This window comes from Zonotrichia albicollis, chromosome 1 (assembly GCF_047830755.1).
Source record: "Zonotrichia albicollis isolate bZonAlb1 chromosome 1, bZonAlb1.hap1, whole genome shotgun sequence".
NCBI lineage: Eukaryota > Metazoa > Chordata > Aves > Passeriformes > Passerellidae > Zonotrichia > Zonotrichia albicollis.
Genome location: NC_133819.1, coordinates 137,946,549 through 137,972,857, shown reverse-complemented (window position 1 = coordinate 137,972,857; position 26,309 = coordinate 137,946,549). Strand labels below are relative to the sequence as shown.

At 43.1% G+C, this 26,309-nt stretch overlaps 1 protein-coding gene across 4 annotated transcripts in view; it reads right to left on the bottom strand.

Moving 5' to 3' along the window:
- Positions 1-5,682: 5,682 nt before the first annotated feature.
- SAMD12 (sterile alpha motif domain containing 12) overlaps positions 5,683-26,309 on the bottom strand; it is a 176,762-nt gene continuing 156,135 nt past the window's right edge. For all 4 annotated transcript variants that reach the window (XR_012583384.1, XR_012583382.1, XR_003382698.2 and 1 more), the window contains one exon: positions 5,683-14,534. Coding sequence is in view for 1 of the 4 variants with exons in the window: in XM_005479552.4 (XP_005479609.1) it covers positions 14,512-14,534 (23 nt within the window). In the remaining 3 variants the exon portion in view is untranslated. The remainder of the gene's footprint in view (positions 14,535-26,309) is intronic.

The following is a 26,309-nucleotide window of genomic DNA, read 5'->3' as shown; positions in this document are numbered from 1 at the left end:
GGCCTGTGGCCTCTGTTATGCACAAGGTCAGATTAGATATTCACAGTGGTCTCTCCTGAGTTTAGCGTCTATAAATCTGTGAAATAGAAGCTTTAAACCACGATAAAGGCCTGAGTCCTTCCTTGGAGCATCATACTGAAAGCCCAGAATATTCTGAGATATTGGCTTTAAGACTGGGATTTGGGGGTATAGAAAATCTATTTCAGGATATTTTTTATTATTTTTAAAGTTTATTTCATCTACCTGGTTTTACAGGTAGAGTATATTAAAAAACCCCTAATAAAATATTTAAAGCCCTCTAAATATCCTTAAAAGACTCTTTTCATAACATGTGTTGCATAAATAGGCAGGATGCTGCCAGGATGTGATATACAGATGTCATCACTTTGATAGTTTCACAGATTTCACAGCCAGAAGGCACCCTCATGGTGGTTTCCTCTGCCCTCCTGCATAATGCAGACCATGGAGTTTTGCCCAGCAATTCCCACACCAATACATGAGCTACATCATGTACAAAGACATCCATGCTTAATTCAAGTATCTGCTGGGGTGATGGAGAACCATATCCCATGTCAGCTCCTCCAGTGGTTAATTAGAAGACCATTAAGGAGAAAAATGTGCCTCATTTTCAACTGCATTTTTTTTTTAGCTCCACTCTTCCTAGTTTATATGCCTTTGTCTGCTAGGTTAAGTAGTCTCTGGTACTGTATTCCTTCTCCACGTGTAGATACTTATAGATCAATTCATCCCTTATATTCCTCTTGGATAATATAAATGGATTGTGCTCTTTTGGGTCATTGTAAGATATATTTTCAGTCAGCCTTGCAGCTCTTCACCCAACCTTCCTCAGTGTTACAACATGATTTTTAAGTGTTGACAGCTGAACCAGACTCATTTTGTCTCATTAATGTCATGTATAGAGCTAATAAGTTTCCCTTGCTACTCAATATTTCCATTTATACATCCTAGGGTCATACTGGCCCCTTTAACAAGAGCATCACACATGGAACTTGTATTCAATTGCTTATCTGTTGTGACCTCGTAGGTAAACAGCCAAGAACAGCTTCCTGACTCTTCCCTCTATAAAAACTCCCATGGGATCCCCCTTCATTTGCAACTCTTCTTTGGAGACTTGTCATTTAACTGCCTCATAATCCATTTTAAAAATGCCATATTGATTTTTACAGTGCTACCATTCAGAACAAACTGAATGACAGAATGCAACCCCCAGCATGGCTCTGATGTTCCCAAGGACCTATTTCCATGGAGATGCATGCCCACAGCTTCTGGTTCCCTGCAGCAGCTCTGTGCCTTGGCTGGCACTGAGGGAGCCACCCCAGCTCCTGCTTCTGGTGGAGGTCTGCTGCTGCTCCAAATCTATAATTGGAAGCATAGGAAATTGGAGCAAAAGCACCATGAGCTCTGAAACATCTAGAGAGGGTAAAATGGATTTGCAGCTAATGCTTGCAGAGATGGCAGAACTGCTCCTGATGTGCTTAGATACCAAAGCTTCTTGATGGTTTTCAGGGAATATTTTGAGACAATATCCTTCTCTCAGGAGGTCCCAAACTGGCCCGTGGAGAAGTATCAGTCTGAAAATTCCATATAAATGCCCTGCTGCTAGTGTTTAAAACCACACTGTTTTTAGAGTGGTTTTAATTTAACAGGGAGGGGTGTGTGACTGGTGACCCATGAGAAATGCTGAAGGCTGAGGGTGGTCCTTGGTCCGACGTGTTTGGATAATATTCCACACAATCTTGGTTTTCCTGTTGGTTGCCAAGTCCCTCATGGGACTGGCAGAACATTGTCCAAAAGGTTCATATTTTGGGATTAAGAGGCAGCTTGTTATGGGACTAATAACATGGAGCAAGAGGGGAAGCATGAAGAAAGCCTAACTTCCCCTGCAAAATACTGTACGACTCACTCGTGGAAGTGGAGGAGGGCAGAGGAGATGCTGCCTAAGGGTAAAACAAGCAGCTGTTGTCCCCAGGAGGAATTTAGACAGTGGGAGCCCTGAATCCCACAATTTCTCATGTTCCTGACAAAAGTTTTACCTGCCAAGAATTGCCAAAATCAGGCTGAGCCTGGGACCTAAGGGATGTGGACAAAATCAGTCAGCAGAAGAGTACCCTCCATGCTCTGGATTAAAACTCAAACAGAGGCAGAAAAAACCCTGCAATGTCCCCAAAGCACTAAAATTTCCTGCCGTAATGACGACAGGCAGGGGCTTATCTGGCTTTCCTGCATGTGGGACTGTTTCTGTTGTGCAAATCCTTGCAGCTGCACTTTTCATGTGGGGCAACTGTTGCAGCTAAGTAAAATTGTTAAAATGAGTTAATCAGCTTAGTACAATGGTTTCCAATATTTTCCATAAAACAATTTGCCTCCCACATAGTCTGCTCTGTCCCATTTCACAGCACGGAGCGGAGCCACAGCACCCCTCGGGCTGAGCATCCGGCGCTCAGCACCAGCCCGGCTCTCCCGTCGCGCCTGGAAAGGGCCAGGGCACAGTGCTCAAGCTGAGACTTATGATGTGCCCTCAAGTGCTTCATTTCTCTGCAGTGAAACTCCCCAGTGAAGGGAAAGCAGTTTTCCTAATCTGCCTAGAGCTGTTGGTGGAGGTGGCCACGCACGCTCCCTCAGCCTGCCCTCTGTAATGGATGGCTGAAGCTCTCGAGGCTATAAATCCTGCCTCTCTTCAGCTCACAACTGGGCTCAATATAATTTTTTTTTTGTTTTAACCCCTAATTCCAGGGCTTTCCTCTACCTGTCCCTAATTTTCTGATGGTGCCTAATAAAGACCAGATGAAAGCCTGGATGTAAGGAGCTGGGCTGACCCTGGTCCTGCAGGGTGCCCCTGTTTTGTGTCACGGGTCTCACTGAGAGCTGCATTTGTCACCCCACAGCACACGAACTGGTGGCTTGGATGGGAAGGTGGGCCTGGTTCCTGCTGTCACCCCAGGCTCTGGCTCTGCATCTGAACTGGCCACTGCAGGGGATGTGTCCCAGTTTCTCAGCTGACAGCCGGAGGTATTGACTTAAATGAGGCTGGAATTAGTCATAGCTACATGGTAGCAGGTTTTTACCTGGAAGAGGTAGAAAATGCAGTAGCAGGTCCATTTGAAATGTAAAGTAATGGTAATTAACAGAGGTAACTCTTTGCTTCCCATTCAAGTCTTACCTGCAGGAAAATTGAGCTGAGAAAGAGATCTTGGTAGACACCTTGGTCCTGTCATACCACAGGGTCAGGATTGCTGAGGGATGCTTTTCAAAGCTATTCTCCATCCCTTTTAAGCAGCTGCTTCAGCATCCCTGTTCCTAAAAAGGATTTTTTTTTGCTGTTGTTGTTTTTGTTCCTAGAAAGTGTCCAGTGTGCTATTTTAGTCTGTTGTTCCATCACTGACATGGAGATGAGGTTAATCCCCGTGTCTCCCTAAAAAAACCCTGTAGCAATTTGTTCTCTGCTTTATCTCCTCCCAAGGCCAAGGCCTTGGTGCCATTCTTTAAAAGGAGTACTGTCCTTTTTGATGGTGTGTTTCTCACATGCAATAATTCAGTATTTCCCATGGGATGCTAATAACAGTAGAAGGCAAGAAATCACATCAAATGCAGAAAAGCAAGAAGGCAGTGACAAGGCAGCGACATGAATGAGACAAAGGAGTGCATAAAAGAGGAGCAGACCTCAGACAGCCAAGAGCAGGACAATGTGACACCTCACCCGTGGCAGTGTCACTGCACAGACAGTTCAGCACCTGGGGGCAAGGAGAGGCAGCATGGGAGGAGCAGGAGCTGTGGAGGCATCTTCTTGTCTCTCAGATAAGGTGTCTCTTTTGTATCACAGTGTCCAGCCTGTTCAAAACAATCCAACTGTAACACAGTCTTCTTGGAAGCCTTGCAGCTCCTCTGGTGACTTCCAAGGTTTAGCAGGGACAGGTAAATGCAGTTCCAGTTCTACAGTAAGGAGATGGGACACGAAGAGATGATGGAAGGGAACGTGTCCTTCTGTCCTTTCATAAGCAACAGGTCAGCAGTGGGACTGGGAATATCCTGTGTGCTTCTAGGGTTGGACTTCATTCTCTGGACTTCACTATGGATTCAGGATATGTGCTCACATCAGAAGGCTTTGCTCAAATGAGAACAGATCTGCTCAGCTAACACAATGTTAGTTCAAGAATACATTTTTTGGACAGGGACAGGGCATTGAACTAAATGGGCATCATTCCAAGCAGCACAGCTTGGGCCTGTAACCCCTGATAGGTGCTCAGGGGTTTGATGGTAAGCTTTGATGGATCCACAGGATGTACATGAGTATAACACAAGGTCATGCAAGTTTCATCAAGAACTGATTTCCACTGGAAGGAAATGACCAGGAAGAATGAACTGTACAATTGGTGGCTCCATTGACAGCTTCTGACAAACTGTGCATAAAGAAACTGCAACCCCATCCCCAGGATTTGTAACGCCAAACCTGTATGGGCACAAATGGAAAGGTCTTGCCCACAGCTTCAGCTAATATTTTCTGTGCCACCGGGGAGAAATATTTCATGATCACGACAGCTGCTGTTTCATTATAAAGCAGATCTGGTTTAGGTGGCATATTGTTTATAATGGAAAAAGTCCTAGCGTGCAGCACACAGAGTTGTAATAATATGGCACCACTGTAACCCCTAGGGAGACTCTGATGGTGAAAAGGGGATGTGACATAGCAACTTTCTCTTTCTTGTTTTTATTTCCCTCAGCCCAAGAAGTAATGTGCACAGATCTGTTCAAAAGCAGAGCTTTCCCTGCTAACACTTTCTTCTCACTGACAAGGTTTATGGAGTAAAAAGCTTTTTAAAGATATAAACAGAATTTAGTAAATTGCAGTCCCATCATGAGATGCTAAAATAAAAAACATGATTTATGATTTTTTTAGATGACAAATTATCTTGTCTATGTCAGTTATAGCTTACACTATATAATTTTGTTCTACTATTTTGTATTAATCCAGTGTTTTGTGTTTGACCAAAACATGTCATCAGTCTCTGCCTTACAAATGTGAGAATATTCAGAATTATGGCTGAAAAGAAAAACCTACATATATGGACGAGCATAATATCATGCTGGAATTTCATCATTTCAGCATTTTTGTGAAAGCTACCTAATCCATTGACTTTTAAATTGCTTGCATGCCGTAAATACTGAGAATAAATGGGGCGGGTGGGATGGAAGTGAAATGCCTCACAGCATAAACAGTCTAGTACCTGCTTCTTTGGGTCCCCTTGGAGAATGCTTCACTGCTGACAAGGGCATTCCCCAAGTCTTGAGAAATAAGGGCAGTGAAAGGAGAATTCTTCCTCACAGTGTGCAGTGTCTGCTCACTGTTGCACTGCACTAAAGCAAAACCAGAAGAGCTGGTCTGGATTCCCAGCCAAGCCCTGCCCAGCAGAGCAGAGCCCTTTGCTCAGGTAACACCTGTGCTGTGCTGCATTTGGGCAACCCCTGCACCCGTGCAGCAATTCACTGCACAGAGCCAGGGACTGCCACTGCGGAAGGAGACTTGGGTGGGCAAAAAGCTCTGCCCACCTTCAGGTCTTGGAAACAACCTGAATGAGAACTGTTTCTAGAGAAAATTCTGGGGTTTTTTCCCCTACTGTTCATGACCTGGGTCAAGCTTGATCTTATTTAAATCAAACAAAATACTTTTACTGTATAATAAAAATTCCATGTTTTAATACATTGCCATGCACAAATGAAGTCAAACAATGCAGAGTACAAAATTGTCAAATATACAAAATGATAAAGCAGATACCCAAAGCTTCCAGAGATCATGCCCAAAGATACCAAAAACTTGATATTGGTTTTAATTTTATTGTTTAAAAGAACTCCTCCCTCCCGCCCGGGCTTTATTTTTGTTGATTTTTGAAAACAGAAGTAAAGACTGAATATAAAAGCTGTAAGTTGGAATTAAGTGATGGCCACTTTGTGTACTAAAAATTAGTTTGCATGATAAGTTTTGTTTTGGGAAAAAAGCACTGCTGTGCAGCTGAACACCTTGGATGCCTGGGGAAACGCAGTGTACATCAAACAAAAAGGCACACTTTTGTCTCATGCCACCTCATTTGGCTCCATCATTAAAAAGTTCAGCCATAGATGTACTGGGAATAACAGTGTGTCACTTTATAAGCATTAGAGTGCTGGCATCTTCTAGATTATCAACCAAGTTAACATTAAAAGGAGATCATTGGCTTAGAGTATTTCCTTAGTGAATCTAAACCAGAACTGAGTCCCAAGGCAGCAGGACCAGACACGCCTTGCTGGCTTCAAGTGAGTGCTTCAACCATGGCCAAGGGCTCACAGTCAGCCTTTCTGCATCCCATGTCCTGCATCAGGAGACCAGATCTCTCAGGACCTTGATCCCAGCCTTCCTGTCACTCCCTGCAGCTCATGTCCATCATCAGAGGCCAATGTGGACCTGATTGTGTCCATGGGCTCCTTTTTGGGAAGCAGCCTTTGGACGCAACTCAGGTTCAACTGCAATTCCAGCTGCCTGACATCCTCAAGGTCATGTTCAAATAACCCTAAATTCAACTCCCCAAAGCAGAGGACCCCAAATTTAGAGTCCTCGTTGCTGGTTTATGGTGTGCAGAGCCAGGCAGGCATTCCTCCCATCTTACCCAGACAGTGAAAAAGAAACAATAATTTCGAGGCAGGTCCAGGTAGCTGCAGCCCCTACAAGAAATGAAAGCAAAGCCCAGCATGTCCCAAGGTACTGCCCTGCCACCTTCAGATTCTGCAATATCTGTGAGAAATTTAAAAATACTCATCTTAGCCTTGCCAAGCATCCCTGCAGCTTAGTGCAAAGCAAAGGAGACTTCTCCTGAGAGGACACATCCCCTCTGGGGAAATGCTGGTCATTCCCATCACCAGGGGATTGTCCAGTCCTGCCAGGAAATGTCTCCTGCCGTGGCTGCAGGAGCTGCTCAGCACAGACTGAGCACTGCTCTCTGCCTGTGGGGTAGCCCAGCATGGCTCCATTCCTCCCCTTGGTCAGTGGGGCTGGATTCAGGGGAGAAGGATGAGATGTGAGTCTCATGCTGAGATGCTTTGCATAGGCTGGAAGCTCCTGTCCCTCTGTGCTTCTTCTACTGCCACTTAATCTCCTCTTCACCTTTCTCAGAAGTGCAGAGAAGGAGCCTCTTACATACAAGGGAAGCAGACAAAGTGACAAAAGGACTCCAAACATTTCTTTTTCTATCTGCTCTTGAGACCAAAGCCTGGCTCAGTAAGGAAAACTTCTGCCTAGATGTAAAGCTGCCCTCTCAATATTGAAAAAAACCCAACCAACTTAGCAAGTCTCTCAAGCATCTGATGGGACAATCTGAGAGTTTTTTTCCTTCTCTGCACAGCTTCTTCTTGCTTACATGCAGTTTTGCTGCAATACCAATCTCTCTGCTATAAAACTCCCTGTGTTTTGCTATTTAATTTGGTGACTCATGATATTAAATAGATAAATTCAAGGCAAATGCTTAATAGAAGGAATGTGATTAGAGGTGTAACAACTACAGACGATTTTTATTTTCTGAGAAAGTATTTAGATATATTTGGAATTAGTACCAGAAAGGAGCTTTTCATTTCCTTCTTAGACTGAGCCTGGCCTGAGCCTGAGCTGTGATAATGGTGGCAGAAGCAGATGTCAGAGTCATGTGCCAGTTCAGCTTCACCCCATCCCAGCCATGCCTATCACAGAACACTCTCCTCCAGAGCTGCAAGGTGTCCAGGACCAATCTGCAGTAAGTATTGCTTTTATAGTTTCCCTTGTTTGTGTGAACTGTTTACTCTTTGGACTGTACATCCAGTTTGTGCTTTTCCCACAGTTGATGAAGCACATAGAAGGTGACTCCAGTGGTTCACACTTGCCTTGTGCACATCAACAGTGGTTTTGTGAGATCTGAATCAGACGCCAAGTACTCCTTTGCTTATTTCTGAAGTACAACATTCAATCCAGCCAATGGTAATGGGACCCAATCTGGCAAAAACCCACTGCTGGGAGCAGCTGTCATGTCTCTGGGTAATCCCACTGATGTAATTTCGCTTGCAGGGCTTTATTACCCAGCTCCAGTGGGGCTCCTCATGAGAGCAGAACTTTGCTGTCTTTGAAGAAGGAACCTGTGTGCTGTGCCCAGCTGCACAGTGATACAATCACCCTCTCCATCAGCACTGCAGCTTCTTGTTGCAGGCACGAAAATCTGTTTCTTGCCAGCAAGATGCTGCCTCCTTAAGAGGCAAACCCACAGCTGTTGTGCCTTGCTTTGACTACACATCCACATGGCCCCATCATTTGCATGGAGCATTTTGTCCCAGGCTGCCATCAATGAAAAGCTACAGAATCTTGGTATGTCCAAGGGTTTTGTTGTCCTTTCTTGTCCAGTTCTCATCCTTTAAATATGTGCAGCAGAACCTTACAACTTGAGCAGACCTAGCTAGTGATGCTCATACCAAATGCAGAGCTGTCCACAGAAGCTGTTTAAATTAATACCATTTTGTGGGGGAGAGGAAAAAAAGAGGATATAGATCACCCTGCCTTCCTGTAATATTGGAAACTTCAGGATATTTTTAATTCAGAAGTTTACATCTGATGATCTAGTCTAATCCTTGCATAACACATGCCTAATAACTTCATCCAGTAATTGCTGCCCCACGCCTGGGCTTCAGTTTGAGGTAGAGCTTTTTGACTTAGAAAAATACTGTGCATACATTTAAAGACTTTATGTGATGGAGAACATACCAGGTAACTGAGTATGTTGTCTCCACTGGTAATTATCCTCCCTGGTGAGTATTTGCACTTAACTTCTAGCCTGAAATCAGTTTCCAACCAGCAGAGCACATCATTCCCTTTTCCTCCAAACAGAAGAGCCACCTGCCTTCAGACAGCGTTTCCCTGCCCAGGTAGAAGACTGTGATTGCAGACAGAGATCAAGTCACTGCTTCAAATTGCTTCTGAGATAAATTAATAGCTTGAGCTTCATTAGTTTGACACTATAATAAGACCTGTTTTCCTGCCCTTGAATGACACTGGGAACTATTGAAAATAATCTTCCCAGGTTGTTGATACCTTTCTTGAAAGACTAGAATGGCATCACTATTGCCAGGTCCTACATCCCAGCTGGCAAAGGCATCTCTGGGGCTGATGCTGAACAGATAATTTATGACACCTTCACAGCCACTGTGCTATTGCATACTCCCCATGCTACTAAGTTGGATTTGCTGCCATCTCTCCTGGGTTTTTAACTTTTCTGTCCTCCAGGTTATTCTCCAGTACTGACCCGCTCAAATCATTATTTATTGTGCCCCTGTTTTTGTCATCTCTGGCTGTTGCCAACAGTAATTTTCCCTGGGGGGTATATTGAAAATAGAGTGAACCTTGGGAAGAGCTCATCAGAAATAGTCTCAGTGAGGATAATTCATATTTACAGCTATTTTTTGTGATCAGCCTGTAATCCATTTTTAATCCATGAAATATGGGTGATATTGATTTTGCATTGTGCTATTTTGTTCTTTATCAGAATCAAATGCTCTGTAGGAGGCTAAGTATAGTATGCCAGCAGAGCCTCTTTTCTCAACAATCCTTTGATACCACAAAAATAATAGCAAGTTTATTTGGCATAATACAGTTCTATAAAAATAATATGAACAATTTTATCAATTACTCTAATGATTACACCTTATCAACTTTTCCATGATTTTGCCTAAGACCGATAGGAAGCTAATGAGTCTATAGTTTTCTGTATCAAACCACTCATTCTTCTGCATTATTGTGGGTCTGGTGTCATTTGAAGCTTCCTTTATGTTTTCTGGTTCTGAGGAGTCCTAGGCAAATTTTTCCTTCACTTTTGGATTCAGGTAATGGTTCAACAAATTTAAAATTATGTTTGGATAGCTACTGCTTAATATTACCTGTAACTACTTGATGGAGCAGGAGGAATTACATTTTAATGTGTAATCTGACTCTCTCCTTCCACTGCTTTCAAATACAAAACAAGACTGTTTGTTGGGTTTCCAATGTAGTGTGAGCAATCTCTGTGCTGGGCCTGTCTAACATCACACTTAGCTTTGATATGGCAGTATTTATTAGGATATATGTAAAGTCTTTGGTGTAACCAGCCCTAACCTATTTGCCACTGACTTCCCATACATTTTTGGCTTCCTTCATTAAGCATCTACTTTCCTTACTTGCTGATTTATCCTCATGAGCCTGCCTAATCACCCATACATTATGTTGGTGGGTTTTTTGCCCTCCAGATTACTTTCCTGAATTTTACTATAAGAGGTTGCAGGTAATGCTGGTCATATTTTCCCCTCACCCATCAATTTTAATTATACCAAAGGACCTTCTCTTTTTAAATTAAAATCTTATTGACAGCCTATATATACCAGGGTTAATTGCAGTTTTGCAGCAGAGCTGTTCAAGGAGACTCTGATGGCAGAGATGGTAACTCTTAAGGGGACCAATGTGACTTTGCTTTATTTTGAATAATGCAGATCTTTTGGCTTTGTGGCAGGTGGAGGAGGTTCATTTTAGTGATCACAAAAAAATGCCACCTCGATACTGGCTCCTTGGCTGGCACTAATCAACACATCTCTGGAGCCTGTGATGGAGTAGTGCCAATGGAGGTCTGCCAGGGTCTGCCATGGGGTCTTCTGAAAATTCAGGGCAAACCCAGAATTTTGTAGTTTTTAATGGTTTCATTTCCTCAATGACATTGCAGCTGCAGTTGAGTGACAACACTTACCCTAAGGAAGAGACAGGGAGGGGTGGACTCACTGGTACAGCACTGCCATGCATCTGGACCAGCAAAACCAAAGAGCTCATGGAGCTTTTCCAAACTCCCTTCCTGGAAGGCTGCCTTTTTTCTTAACAGAGTAAATGGCAGGTGTTCAGGCACAGAAAGCCACCCAGCTGAAAAAGAAACGAGGAACAAAACAGTGCAAAGGATGATCTCAGCTGCAGTGTGCTCTCTGGGGTGAGCAATTCCTCAGGTTTCTGGTGGAGGCCGTGTCATGGAGCGGAGCACTCGGGATGGCTGAGCTCTGCCAGGGATTCCTGGAGGGATCTGATGCTGAACCTGGCACAGGGAAGCCAGGGGAGCGTGGCAGCAGGGCAGGCTCCAGGCTGGGAGGAGGGCTGCAGGCCTGCACAGGAACAGGGTCCTGGTCACAACCCTGCCCTGTCTCAGAGATAATAACTGGTGATCACTGTAACAGCAGCATGGCCTTGATGAATTTATCTATCTGCACTGGCTGATAATGGCTGCTTTATGAAAACAGCATTAGTCTTCCACTCTTTTGCAGTGAACTAATGGCTCTGAGCATATTTAAATTCACTTCCTTTGCCGGAATAACTTATTTGCTCCCTTTCATGTTGACTTGGTCTTTGGCACTCTCGACATAAATGATTTATTGACTGGAGATAAAGCATTCTTTCCCCTGAACTGTTCCTGCGACCCAGGCAAAAGCGGATATGTCTGGTATTAATAAGGTGTTCAGCATAAAAAATGCAATAGACTTGATTGTCTGCACTCAACAGCCTTTCCGAGAACACAGTACCTGCCCCCATTCATAAGAACAAAAACCTCTCCCACATGTTTATTTATATTAAAAAGTTTTCAGAAGAATATGCTGGGATCCAGATAGTTGTTCAGGAGATGTAGAACAATTTCATAAATATCCCTGAGGAAGCATGGCCTACTTTGGGAGAATAACAGTGATTAAAAAAATCCAAACACAATGAATAGTTAAATACAAGCCAAAAAGTACAGTTATTTCCTTATGGCTCTGGCAGACAGTCACACACGTGAGAAGTGTCACGGGGCTCGGGGGGCTATGCTTGCAGTTATCCACATGCATAGGCTGGCTGCAGGATGGAGACCAACCAGCTCCAGGGGAGGTTTGTCCAATAGGCACCTACAGCAGACATCTCTCAGAGTCTGGCTACTCAAGGGTCTGGACTTGATTTTCACATTTCTCAGGGCCTATAACACTGCTTTTCTAGGTCACCATAGCTAAAATCCTGGGAAGCTTTTAAAACAAACTGTTTTAACAGGATAAGTGCACACATCTAAATTCATGCCCATATACTGGAAGATGTTCAAAACTAACATTGATACAAAAAAAGCTTCTGGTGGCTCTCTGCCTAACCCAACTTCTTCTCACACACCCTTTCAAGATAAGATTCTCTGATAAACTCTTCTTTTATCATTCAAATTATTCTGGATTTTTTTCACTGGGTAGTAAAATAAGAGAACTACTGTAGAAGTATAGCATTCTCTTTTTAATTTAACATATCAATCAAAGTATTTTGTTTTTAACTGCTTTACCAACATGAAATTGATGTCAGTTGTCAGAGTGCATTTTTAAAACCTGTAGCAGAAAGAGCTGTAAAATTTGCTGAAGCTTACAGTGGACCTGTGCCATGCACATGGCCAGCTCTATTGGTATCAGATTCCAACCTGCAACCCTATGAAAAGCTCTAAAAAGTGCAAATGTTGCAATTGGCAAAGATCCTTATGTTTTAAGGAGAATTTTTACACCAATTAATTTGAAATTGGGGACCAGGACTTTCAGAAAGAGAATGTAGAAGATTACTACTTTGTAATTCTTGGGAGCTCCATTTGAGAATCCATGGAAAGACCCAAACCATTAAAAATCGCTAGCAACTTCTGAAAATCTTTGTCACCAGTAAAAATATTTTGCTTTTGCACTGAGTGCTATAGAAGTATCCACTATGCTGAATATGAGACGGGTGGAGAGCTGAAACCTAAGCCCATAACCATCTTAAAAAAAAATAAACCCTGAAGATAATTATCTGTTTGTTGTACAGGCACCCTCAGTGGTTGACCTTCCACTCTCTAGCAATGAACTGCACAACAGTTTTTAAGAATTATAACACAGGAGCTTCCTCCAGAAAGGTGCCTGTGACTTACTCTAACTGCACATTCTCTCCATCATTGCACCTTCACACAGCATTGTCTCATGCAGAGTTTGGAATTAATGCTAACTCTACTCTACTCTATCAGGCTGGAGAGAGTGACAGTCTTTAAGTACACAAAAAAGCTACCTTTGATTTTAAAGGAAGAAGGAACAAAGAGGTAAGCCCCCTCAGAATGTTGATGACATCAGTTCATTATAAAGAGTGTGCTGAGAAGGTCCTGATGTAAGGGACAGACACAAATTCCACTGAGTCCCCATGGAAGAAACAGCACCACAGCCAGCTGTGATACAACCAGTGATGAGGTCAGCCATTCAGAGACTGAACAAAAAACAACGTTCAGATTGAATGCAACAGTCATGAGCCTGCTACAGTATATTGAAAGGCTTATTGGAACCATTTGCTTATTCCCAGTTCCTACCAAAATACTGTTTTGAGTAGAAAGTGGAAAAAGTTAATGAAGAAATCTCCCCTCTCCAAAGGGAGTGTCTTGCTCCCTAGAAGTATAGACTTACACTTTACCTTTTTAGAGAGTTTGGTTTGGACTACAATTTCCCAGCCCTGCCCAAAACATAAGTGGTGGCCAGCATAAAGAACCTGAATTCTTCCAGTTTATTCTGGTTTTATTGCAGACCAAACCCAGGGTCACATACACGTCTGAGAAAAGCTCTCCCTTGCCTCTCCCTCGCTGAGTTAGAAAACACACTGGCACACCAACAACAGGACCCTTTGACATTTGGTGGGTGAGAGGGAGAGCAGACACAGTATCCTACCGCTCCTTCAAACTACCCTGGTTTTGGCTACCTCTGTGACAGCTCTTCTCTAAGTCTTGATAAAAGAAGTCACATCTCTGCCACGTGCAAATCTATCTACACAACCTACTGTGAACCAGTGAAGGGATGCTAGTACTGGGCTTAGTTTGGATGCAGTCTCAGCACAAACACTGAAACATATCCTCAGAATTTTAAAAAAGGACCATTATATATATATGGACTGTGCTAGTTCTGTTAGAAAAGCACATATGAAGTGCTGATATTGTTTAACAGAATACCATTAGACTGCAAAACTAACACATACAAGACGTTTACATTCCTATCAGGGTGTAATATTGTGAACATATCCACTGAGATTGGAGAATTGTTGTAAGTTTTTCCTAAAACATCATGCCATCTGCATACATAATAAAAGAATCCAGTAGTTGCCATGCTAAAACAGGACTTCTAGTGAAGGGCATAGACAGTCCCCTAAAGGGAACTCAAAAGTTATGCACAGTGATGAAGACTGGAAGAAATTTTCCAGCTAAAGGTCTGTCAATGACCATTTTCAACAAATTAGATATTTTGGATATTTTGCACCACATATTTACTCCACAGCAAACCAGGTCTCCCCAGAATGTATCAGCTGAGTAGGCTGATTTTACTTCAAGTTTGTCTTCAATCCTCCATGGTCATCTTCTGGCAGCGCCATTTATTGTGGTTTTTTCATGAAGGAAAGTTCGCTTTCATATCAAGTGGCAGGACAGCAGCTTTAGAGGCTGGAAATGTTTATGGAGAGCTCTCTGCTGGGGCTGTGAGAAAAACAAAACAGAAATCCAAAACCAGACTGTGAGTATAGAACAGAGCAAAGAAATTATAATGATTTCAACTAAAATGAAAAAAGTCAGGTTTGAGCTTAGTAAATGTACTTGTAGAATATATATTGTGACCCTAGAACTTTTTTTAATCAACTTTACTCACCAATCAAAAAACTCTTAATCCATTCCTTAGATAAAGTGCAGACCAGAAATCATTTGCATGATTTAACAAATCCTACTTGAATTTTATTGCCTCATGTGAAAGCACAGCTTATTCCTCCTATAGTCTGAGTCCCAGAGAACAGGGCTCTTCTGTTTGGTTGGATTTGCATTAACTACTGAAGGCTTGATGGCCAAAAACTGGAAAGGCTCTGTCAAATGCCCAAGTAGTATTTGCTGTTCCCACACCCTTTCTGCTGGCTAAGATGGTGAGAACTGGCCATTGGTGCATAGGTGTGAAAACAGCTCACCCCTATCCTTCCCCCCGCCAGACCCCATAAGATAATGAGGAGGTTGCAGAGTTTCTCTTTCCCCTGCTAAGCAGTACAGCACACTCAGAGCTGGGGGCTGCTAGGAAAGCTCTTGCAGAGGTGTGCAGCCATCACACCACAGTGGAGGTCACTTGTAACTTCCCCTTCACCCAAACTTGTCTTTGAGAAGCACAGCAAAAGGACAAGAGGCAATGGACACCAGAAGCAAAAGAGATATTCCAGTCAGATGCAAGGAAAAACCTCTTCCAAGTGAGGTGGTTACCTTTTGGACCAAGTTCCTGACCAGGCTGTGGGACCTCCACCTGCACAGAAATCTGCAGCTCAACCAGATGAGTCCCCACACAACCTGATGTGGCCCTACTTTGAGCAGAGTTTACTGGAACCATCTCCTGAAGTCTCTTCCAACCTAAATATTTTTAAGCTTGTACATTTTCTGAAGGGGATTTGTGCTCCTTTTTCTGCCTTTCTGAACAGGAGATGAGTGCAACAGTCAGTTGTTAATTCAGGGTGCAGCACATAAATGCCTGTAAACTCATCACAAGCTCAAGCTTCTGGGGCTGAGGAACCATGCAGAGAAAAGCTCACCATATTATTTCATGGAATCACAGAATCATTTAGGTAGGAAAAGGCCTTTATGATCATTGAGTCGAAGTGTTAACCCAGCACTGCCAAGGCGACCACTAAAATGTTTTGGGATGCAGCTTTGTCCATCACCATCACCTGTTTTATGGACCAGATCTCTGACCACAGCAGTGCTGGGATGGGACTCATCAGGATGGGCTTTGCACCCTTTTCCAGGTGACATCCTGCTTAGTTCATGAAAGCATGTATCTGTAGGTGTGGGATGAGCTGCACTGTTGGGGTTTTGGGGCCAGGTTCCCAATGTGAAGCTAACAGGATACCGATGCTGCCAAGGCAGCATTCACATCAGCTGAAACTCAGGCTGGCAGTGGATTCCTGCTTCTCACTCCTTCAAAATCATTCCTGGTAGGCTCTTCTCTGTGGGCTGTGGGCTGACTGGCTCTGCCAAGCTGTCACTTTGCCCATATTTGCCTCTACCAACCCCAAGCTCTTGTAGCAATGGACATGAAGGTCTGATCGAGCAGAGAAAGGATGGGATGATAAATCAGTAGGTATTGCACAAGACTAAAAAAAATCCACCCACTCCCTGCCATGAGCACTTGACCCCTGAGTGTAAATATGCCCTATGAAATAGAGGAACAGTAAAAACCAGCTTCCTTAATTATTTCCCTCCTTATGTGGGCACATTTACCTGATTACAGTGCTACTCTGATTTCTGTTTTTATAGCTGCTTTGCTGTTATCCTCCAGGTTCTCTAGGGCAATGTTCCCAACACCACCTACTGTCATCTACTACATGAGATGCCCACATCAGTAGTGGCCTGAGAATGGTGCACATTTCAGACCCAGCAACTGGTTTCACATCATGGAAGAACATACAGGAATGTTCTGAGCCTTCAGCTGGTGTAGACAGATACAGATAGAACTGACTGCATCCCCCAAGACAAAAAAGAAAGCAGTGGTGACATAAGCAATTTTGAAGACAAAGGGCAAATCTATGGGGGGGTTTTAAAATTGGAAAGCAGCAAACAGGTACTTAATCTCAAAAGTATTTGATTTCAGGTGAATTAGAGGGTGTCTCCCATCTGTGTAGCATCAGTGGAGATAAACCTGTCTCACAAAGACCTGTCTCTCTTTCTTTGAGCTCATCTGCTGCAAAGAAAGGAAAATTTCAAAAGCTCTCCCAAGCAATGGAAAATACCTTGCTTAGCCACAGAGCTGGAGGACTAAAATAAAATGGGCAAACTGGCTAATTACATCAGGTCAGGCCTCAGGACTGCACTCATGCTGAAATTCCCCAATCATCCCCATTGTCTCAGTCATTAGCTTGTCCTTGTACTTCAGTTTGAAATGAGCCAGCTGGCCCTTCAGACAGAAACCCATGAATGAGGAGAAATGCAACTGATGCCAACCTGAGCTCCATCCACCCCACAGAGGGAGCACAACCACTCTGAGTCATCAGAGGGTCTGGACACAGCTGCCAACACTGAGCAAGCAGACAGCAGACTGTCAAGCTCTGCATTTAGAGCAAGCAAACTCAGGCTTTAGTGGTCATCTAGCCTGTTTCTTCTCACTTTGTCTTTTGAGGACAGGGTGTTAGAAGCATTTCTTCTTCCTCATTACCTGCATCATCTTTCATGCCCAGCTGGAGGCTCCTCTAAGGACCCTGGTTTTGTAACAGTTCATATCCAGTGTTTACTGAAAGGAAAGATCTTTATAAAAGGTATCACAAATGAGCAGTTGCCTTTGAAAACCCAGCCTGAGACAGTAAACAAAGACAGCCCTTTGCAGGGGGTGTATATGCTTACCAACACAACAGTGAACAGATCTAATCTCACATGACATTTTCAAGAAGCTGATGCAGAAAAACAACTATCATTTCAAAGCCAGGGATGTATTTCAGTTTTTGAGTATCTGTGCTGTGTGATTTTTGTCTGAGAAAGGGACACATTTTAGATTCATTTTGAGCACATGTTAATTCAACTCAACCTAGAGGTATTACCTATTTGCCACATTTCCATAATTGAGGGATTCTGATAAAGAAAACAAGCATCCATTATCTTTGCTAGGTTTACTCTCCTGGAACTAATTTCATACTAAATTTCTAAAGTCAGCACATTTCAAACACAGGATTATAATGAAAAATGTCTATTTCCAAACATCCTTCTACCATCTATTCCTTGGAGTCTGTGAAAAACTGCATTTGGCTTAATTTAGAAATATTTTTTCTGTGTTAGAAAGGACATTGGTATTTCATTTCACTTCATGTGTCTCACGTCATTTGAGACATTTTAATATGCTGTACATTACTGCAGACTTGCTTCATCTTGCTACTAACTAATTAGAGTTCATAAAACTGTCCAGTTATTGGGGATGGGAGGGACCTTGAAGACCACCTAGCTCCAGCCTCCTGCCATGGGCAGGGAGCCTTCCACTGGACCAGGTAACTCAGAGCCCCCTCCAGCCAGGCCTTGGACCCTGCCATGGATGGGGCAGCCCCAGCTTTTCCGTTCAACCCCGCCAGGGCCTCACCCCCCTCACAGTACAGAACACCTTCCTAAACCTTATCTAAACCTTTCAGGGTAAGGCTCCTTGTCCTGTCACACCATTGTGGAAATTCTCTCTCTAGGCTCACTGTAGCCCCCTTTAAGGTAAGGGGAAGGTGCTATAAGCTCTCCCTGGAGCCTCTTGCTTGCCAGGCTGAACAGCCCCAGCTCAGCCTGTCTTCATGGGAAGGTGTTTCAGCCCCATGATCAATTGAGTGATTTTGGACTCCTCTGAACTCACTCCAACAGGTCCATGTCCTTCTTGTACTGGGGATTCCACAGCTGGACACAGCACTCCAGATGTTGTGTGTGTCCAGCTCTGGGGCCCCCAACAGATACCACTACCATTGAAGAGTTCTGGACACTGATAGAAGAAAATTCCTGGCAGCCCACTCATAGATTTACCCTTTTCTTTACTCTGCATTGAATTATTATTAGCACTGAGGTGTGAGAGAAGGAGGCGTCTCTCTAAGGCTCATGGCAGTTCATGTAAAAAGAAAGTTCCTTCTTGGGGAGCTGCTGCTGATCCCAGTCAGCCACCATGGTGGAAGGAGAACTGGCAGGGGCTGGGAAGGGCTGCCATGGGCAGCCTTGGCAGGGACAGCAACCACTTACCCCTGTACTTTACCAATTAAGTTATACCTGCATTTGGTTTGACTGTATGACAAAGCCATCCCACTCCTGCTCTGGGTGGAGAACAGCACTTCTGGTTCTTGTAACCTGCAGGTAAAGGCACCTGCTGCTGCTGCACATCCTCCTTTCATAACAGGCCGCTGATAACCAGAGTCAGCAGTGCCAGAGATCCAAGGTTGCCTCCAACCATTGTCTGTGTGCAGCCAGCTGCAGCCAGCAGCCAGAGGGAGGCAAAACACAGTCCCAGCCCGCTCCATCCACCCTGACCCCTCCTCTCATCAGCACAGGCTGCAGGTCAGGCCTAAGGGCTCAGACAGTGCCACAGCCCTGCAGCCTCTGCTAAACACTAGAGACTGAATGCAACACCCAGCAGCCAAGAGAATACAGACACGTGGATGCTTTTTGATAAAAGTGCCAATTTTGTTTTGATTCCCAACCAATCATATCTTGGTCTGACTTGCCTGACTTTCCCCTCATTACTAAATCTAGTATCTGATACAGTCTTGAAGGTAATTTATTGTTGTCAAGTGCAATTGTCAAATGGTGGAAAAACACCAAGGAGGAAAGGAAGGAAGTATCTTCTTGCTTTGATTTTTTAATTTGGTTGCCAAGCAAGAAACAAACATTTTGATTTTGGAGCACTTTTGACAGAAAAAGTATGTCTGTGAGCACAACACCTAGAGCATCCAACATAGTAATCCTATGCTAATCCTAATCCCAAGCATTTGATACTCTTTAATGAGTCCATGCAAAATAACTGTAAAAGCCAAAAATACATAGAATCAAATGTTGTCTTCCTTTCACACCTACTTTTCAGGGGACAGTTAAGACATGTTTGTCATTAACTATAAAACCCAACCATGAAACAAGACATTTTTTGTTGAAATGATCGGGAACATTGATGTATCATCACAAGACTCCAAGAGCAGAGTCCTTAAAACAAACAGCAGCTGACATATAAATTGCTATTTCTGCAAGGATAAATTCAAGGTTTCTTTTTCTTTCTCTAGACAACTTGCTCCCATAAGCAGGTACTCTTAATCCTCCTGGATAGAGCTTTAATATCTGTTGATACCATCACCACAAATATGCTCCTGAATAAATATTCCTGCATGAGATCTGGGGAAGAGAATGGCATTACAAGCAATAAACTCCTTGGTGTTATTTATGTATTGCTGCACTGCTCCCTGAGTGTCTCAGGCCCAGACAAGGGCTTGGAGGGGGCAGCTGGAGCACAGCTTGGCACAGCCTGCATGGTGAGTACGAGGGTGTGTGGGATCCTGGCTCACTCCCAGATGTGCTGTCCAGATCAACAGCACATCTCAGCTCAAGGAAGGCTTCAGGGAGCCTTCCAAAGCAGTTTAGACAGGATGCTCAGAGTTTTAACACAGATGATGCACATTCAGCAAGGTCAGGCAAATCCCATCCTCTTGTTGTGTCTCAAGAGGTAACTCCCTTCCTGCCTGTGGTGCTGGGCTCTCCAGCCTGCATCAGGCACTTCTGAGATGAAACATTTCTGGGAGAATGGATGTCGTGGCAGATGCTCTCAGCAGGTAACCTTCTGAAAAGACAATTAGTCAGAGGTTATTGCAGCTGCTCGGTGGAACACAGTTGGTTCACACAGAATGGGTTGAAAATGTAGTTGTCAAAAATGTGTTTTGCTAAGCTATTCAAAGCCATCAAACAGTCAGATTAGCCAAGAGTCTCTTCATGAGTCACACACAACCCCAGCTTCCTTACCAAAGCAAATCTCTCAGCAACTTTACTAGGTTAAACAAAATAAGGACACATGTTGATTCTGTGTACAGATGATTTATGCAGGAATTTTGGTTCTTTACCCTTTCCTTCAAAAATCAGAGTTCTTGGTGGACAACTCTCTAAAGTGCTTGAGCTCACACTCTAGCCTTGTTTTGAAAAATATCTTAAAAGACTTTTACATATTCTGAACTTGGTTTTACAGTGTAATCTGAAAACCACAGGACAAAAATCTCTGTCTCAAAAATTTCAATCCCAAGAAATTATGTCCTTTCTGTGCCTGTGCCTAACCAGCCCAGCTTGTGAAAATTTCCCAAGCTTAGAATTTTGGTTCAAAAATCAGGAAAAATCCCAGGAGAGATTCTTTCTTTTTTCAAAGTGGTTCATTCATGTCAACTCAAGATGCTTCATACACCCCACCACCCACCTGCTGCTGCAAACATTCAAAGAAAAGAGAAAAGCACTTGAATTCAACAGATTATGATGATATCCTTGAGTAACAAGCAGTTAAAATATTTTGAAAAATTATATGCAACTGCTTCCTCAATGCTTATGGGCTCTTTCAAAGAAGTTTCTTGACCTACTGCACACCTCCCTATCTATCACTGTGAACAGTGAACTGGCTGTCCTGAAGCATTCTGCCCAAGAAACTCAAATTGTAGCAAGTAAAGATTTAAAGGAATGTGATGCCTAAGGAGTCCAATAGTCTTATCTGGTGTTTTCTGAAACTGAAAATGCATATGAGATTGCTGACTTTATGCCTTATCATGCATCTCTCTCTCTGCCTGCTGTAATCAGTTCTTGGTCTCCCAGGTTGTTCTGGCGTGCTCTGCAGGAAGTGACAAGGCTGTCCCTGTCCCAGATGAGTGGCACTCCCAGGCTGTGGCTCTGTGCAGCCATGTGCACTGCACTGTGAGCCTCTGCACATCTACTGCTTTCACCTCCAGAGAATGGGCTTTAAAATGAAGCTCCAGGAGCTGCACAGACTCAGTGGACTCAAAGAAGACACAGCCTTTAGTGGTACTTCAGCATGCTTGTAAGGTGCTTAACCACACAGCCCCCAGAGGTTTGGTGGCTGCCCTGATCACCAGCTGGAACCTGAATTTGCATTTATTCTGCAGATTCTACAGCACACTTTCAAGCCTACCCAGCTCAGATGTATGCAGCAGCATTTGGGAATTATTCTGTGCATTATCAGTTCTGTGCATTATATTGTCCTATTACTTGCTTTAGGATTCTCAATGAAATATACATTAAGTTAAGAAACACAATCAGATCAAACTAAAGATTTCACTGGAAAAATGGAAGTATTGTAGCAAAAAGGTCTGGAAACTTTCTGGAGCTACAACTCCCTTACTGGTTATGTAGAGCTTATGCAGGATTAATAGGTGGAACCAACTATCCACCTTTAGGGAGATATTCACTGTGAGATTCCCTGAAATGAAAATTTTCTTTCTGTGATTACCCAAGCAAACAGGGAAATTATACCTACAAAAACCACCAAAGGACTGCACATATGCACACACACATTTACTACACAATAAAACAAAAATGCCTCATGAAACCTACAAAACCAGTCCCCACTCCTTAGCTAGCTGAAGAAGTAAATTTGTTTAGATTTTGTAGGAATTAATCAATATATACCCTTTACTTGTATTATCACATTGTGTTATCACTGTTTTCTCCATGACCTTTGCACTGTTCTGAGCACCAGACAGACAGAATGCAGACAAAGAGCATTTGGGTACCATTTGGTGCTTCCTTTACTCTTGCAGTTCAGCATGTCCCCCACCATCTCATTTAATGCACAATGTCCAACCTCTATCTGGAAAATAATTACTGCTATTCCCATGGACACAGTGTCTAAACATGTCACCAAAGAAAGCCTGAATTTCAAAATACCTCAGTGAGAAGACATGGCCTTATTTTACAGCTCCTAGTTCAGTACAAAGAGAGTTACAAGGCTGCACTGGTGCTGTCTGCCCAGCTCCTGGCTCCAGCAACAAGTGCTTCAGGCTGTCAGAGCCATGTGGGGCTCCTGAGGAAAGGGGGTTTGAGGAGCTTCTGGAATACATACTCCAGAATGCCAATGATGCCTCTCCTAATCTGGCCCAAAGCCTGATTTTATCTCAAAAGAGTACTTTACTGATTGTCATCTGAAAATGAAGTTGCTGGACCTTCAATGTTCAATGTTAAGAATCCATCATGGCCCTCCACAACCGCTGGGTTGTACAGGAAAAAAGCAGCTGCTATTTTAGTCTCATCAATCTGATTGTTGCCGCGGCAGCTATATACATTCACGAACGAGGCGGGGCAAATCCGACCCAGTGTCATGAGCTGTTTATTCAACACATCAGTCTCAGTATATTGCTAGGACAATGGAGACAGATTATGTTACCAGCTCTCTGATCCATAGGGAATGCCAAGGGGGTGTTGCATTACAGCATAGCATAAAGCCATCTCAGCCTAGGTTTCAGCCAATCACACATAGAGCAACACATATTGACAAAAATTCTATCTAGTCATATGAAACACATGTAATGACAGTTAACACAATAGAGACTTATTTTCTAACACAATGGCTCGTTCATGAGAGACAAAGCACAGAGACTCATTCATGCTAACCTTCTAAAGATATACATTAAATAACCTTGTTGCAACCTATGAAGACACATTAGAAAAGTCAATTGTGCTATTTCTCAGGTCTGCTCTACTGCTGAGAAAACTTTTCACTGTATTAGCAATGTTCACAAGTCTGCTGTCTGAGGCCTGCCTTTTTAACCACTTTCTCAAAACCCTCTAATTTTATGAATCCCAGCAATTCCCCCTCTCTGTTGACTCAAAAAGAAACCTTCATTTTCTTGTCGTTTACTATTTGTGTTTCATGGCTCTACTATAAAATTTCTGCTTACTATCTGCTGGAGGCCTATTCGCGCTGATCCTAAGCATTGCTGTGTTACAGCCCTGCAACTTAATGCTGTGAAGGCTCAGTCTTTGAAAGAGATATGAATCACGTTTGACAATAGTTACAAGTCATTGTTCAAAAAACTCTGGTCGATTCTAGGGTCTTAATTCAAAACTTTCTTCTATGTCTACACCTTCATCTACAACCTCTGTGAGATTTTGAACACTCTTTGTGCTTCAACTTCCTAATTCTCTCTCTTGTATGACAAAAACTTCTCGGACCATTTTGTTCGTCATTCGCCACGCACACTGAAGTATGCAGGGTATTACTATCAATATCAATACCAGAACACCCAATACATAGAGACCTATCTTGCAAAGTTGCCTTAGCCAAGGTGCAAAGCTCTATTCTTGAAACAAATCGTCCAGCCAGGGACGATTCATAATTTTATGAATCCCAGCAATTGTGACCAAGTCTCGCTAGGCATCCTCAGAAAGGTCTGCACAGCAATTAGCATGTTGCATATGCCACTACTGTTTTAAAAATAAAATCAAATAGAAGGCACCTGGTCTCCTTCTCCCAGCTGCAGGTTCTGTCCAAGGCAGGGATCCTCTTCTACCCCATGACTGATGCTGTGTCAAGGCAACAGAGAGGGCTCTCCCTCTGCACATTGGGCTTCATGTCTCTGTCTGAACAGCTGGAAAGTGAACTACAGTGATCAAAATGAGTTACCACATTTGAAGAGTCCCCTAGGTGATTACTAAGACTGTATCTGGACATATTCCCAAAGGAGATCCTAAATACTAGTAAGGCTGCCTTGGCAGAAGGGCTTGATAAACAAAGGATGGGCAGTTTGCATCAAAGAAGTTCTCAAGTCATGCATGAAATCTAAGTACTGAAATTATGTGGGCTGTACTGACCACAGAGCCAAGCAGAGAAGTCAGTCATGGAAACCTGACTGACTGTATAAAACAAAGCAAGCCAGTGTTCAGAGTGCATGAGCTATGCAGTCTTTCAGGGTTTTGGGGAGTTCCTGTTAAGCACAGGGATTATTTGACTGGCTGCAAGTTGTGCTTTACTCTGATTTGCCCATTTCCTATCATTTTAATTTGGAGGCTATCGAAAGCACCTGCATATTCTTCTGTCTCTTTTTGAATCCTGCACATGTTCCTGAAAAGATGATTGCACAGAAATGGATACAAATGGTGACAGACCACACCATATGTTGTGGAGATGATGCTGTGTGTGGCTGCTGCCATCCCAAGCAAAATGCTGTGTAATCTGTCCCTTTGCCAAACAAAGTGGTGTCAACCATGTCCTGTGGGACAGTTTGCAGGACCTGCTGGAATTCTCCACATTGCCCTGTCTGCCTTCCCAAGGAAGCCCAGGCCCAGGAAGATGATCACTGCCCATCCTTCACCTTCATGTGCCACCATCACTGGCCAGGCTGGCATCCAGCTCCCAGGACTGGGACACACTCTCAGGTGGTGCAGCAGAGCATGCCCAGTGTAAATCAAGGATGCGACCAATGTACTTGGTGGCAGAAAATAATTCAATACCAGGTAGAAACTGACCTTTAGATGTCAGACAGGAGGGCATTGCTACACTTTAAAGATAAGGGTTTGGGGTTAAATGTCGTATCAGGAAAAAGACTTTCATTCCTCATTCAGATTCTTTGCTTGTAGAACATAACAGTACTCACTGATGGATGCAAGAAAGTGAAATATGCAGCAGAGCAGCATCTCAGTGGTTAAGGCAAAGGCCTTATCTGCCACATCACAGATCACTAGACTTCCCTTTGCTGTCTAGTTAAATAAATACATAATTGTTCTGCACAAACTGGAACAGCATAAAAAAAGATATACAGCATATCTCTCTGCCACCTGGAAGCTTGTATTTAAGGTTAGAGATGTAAATAAATAAAGCTTGTGTGGATTTTTGAGATGATTCACTTTAACTTCTGCAGATAGTCTGATTAAAGCCAGCTGGGTATTTCCACACATAATTGCAGACTGGAACCCCAGATAAATACAAAACACAGAGTCCATCCCTGCCTGTGCTGAGCTAGGAGAAGCAATTTGCTGTGCAGAGCACCAGCTCACTTGGCTCTGGAGTTTGTGTGGTGGCTGAATAAACTCATTCCCCCTGTCCTAGAGAGGCAACCAGCCTGCAGTGCTATCTGAGCTTCTTCCACAAGCAGTGGAGAAAGACAGGGCCCTTCCAAGAGTGACCCACCTACCTACTTGTCATATTGGATAAATGATTCCTTGGCAGCTCCTCTCTTCTCTGATTACCTAGAAAGCTGAATGATGAGCTCAGAGTAGTTATCCACCAATTAAATGGCAAACAAGAGATGACAGGAATTGCAACTTCATGCCGAATTTGATTGCTACAATTTCCAATTAGCATGTGAAGTGTAGGTACCACAATGTTCAGGATTAGCACGTTTCATGCTTACATTTCTACTGATATCAAGAACAATATAGATTCTGGTGAGGGATAAGAGCCCTAAATTCCTTTGAGACCTTGGATATTGGAATTTGACAAGGAAATTACACACCAAATAATCTTCTTACAAATTCATACACATAACTGAGATAATGAGATGTTCCTGCAAAAAATCCACCAAGTACTAAAGTTTTGTAGAGGAATTATTTACTCAGCACTATTGGTATCATTTTGTAGCCAGATAATTTATTGTGTCTATGATGCTAAATTGTTTTGATTTGCCACTGATTTCTTTTCATTTCCACTTGGAATATATGAACAAATGAAGAGAAATTCATATAAGTAAATAAAATTTGAGTAAACAAAAATAGTGGTTTGTTTGTTATTAAACACCTTTAATATTTTAGCTG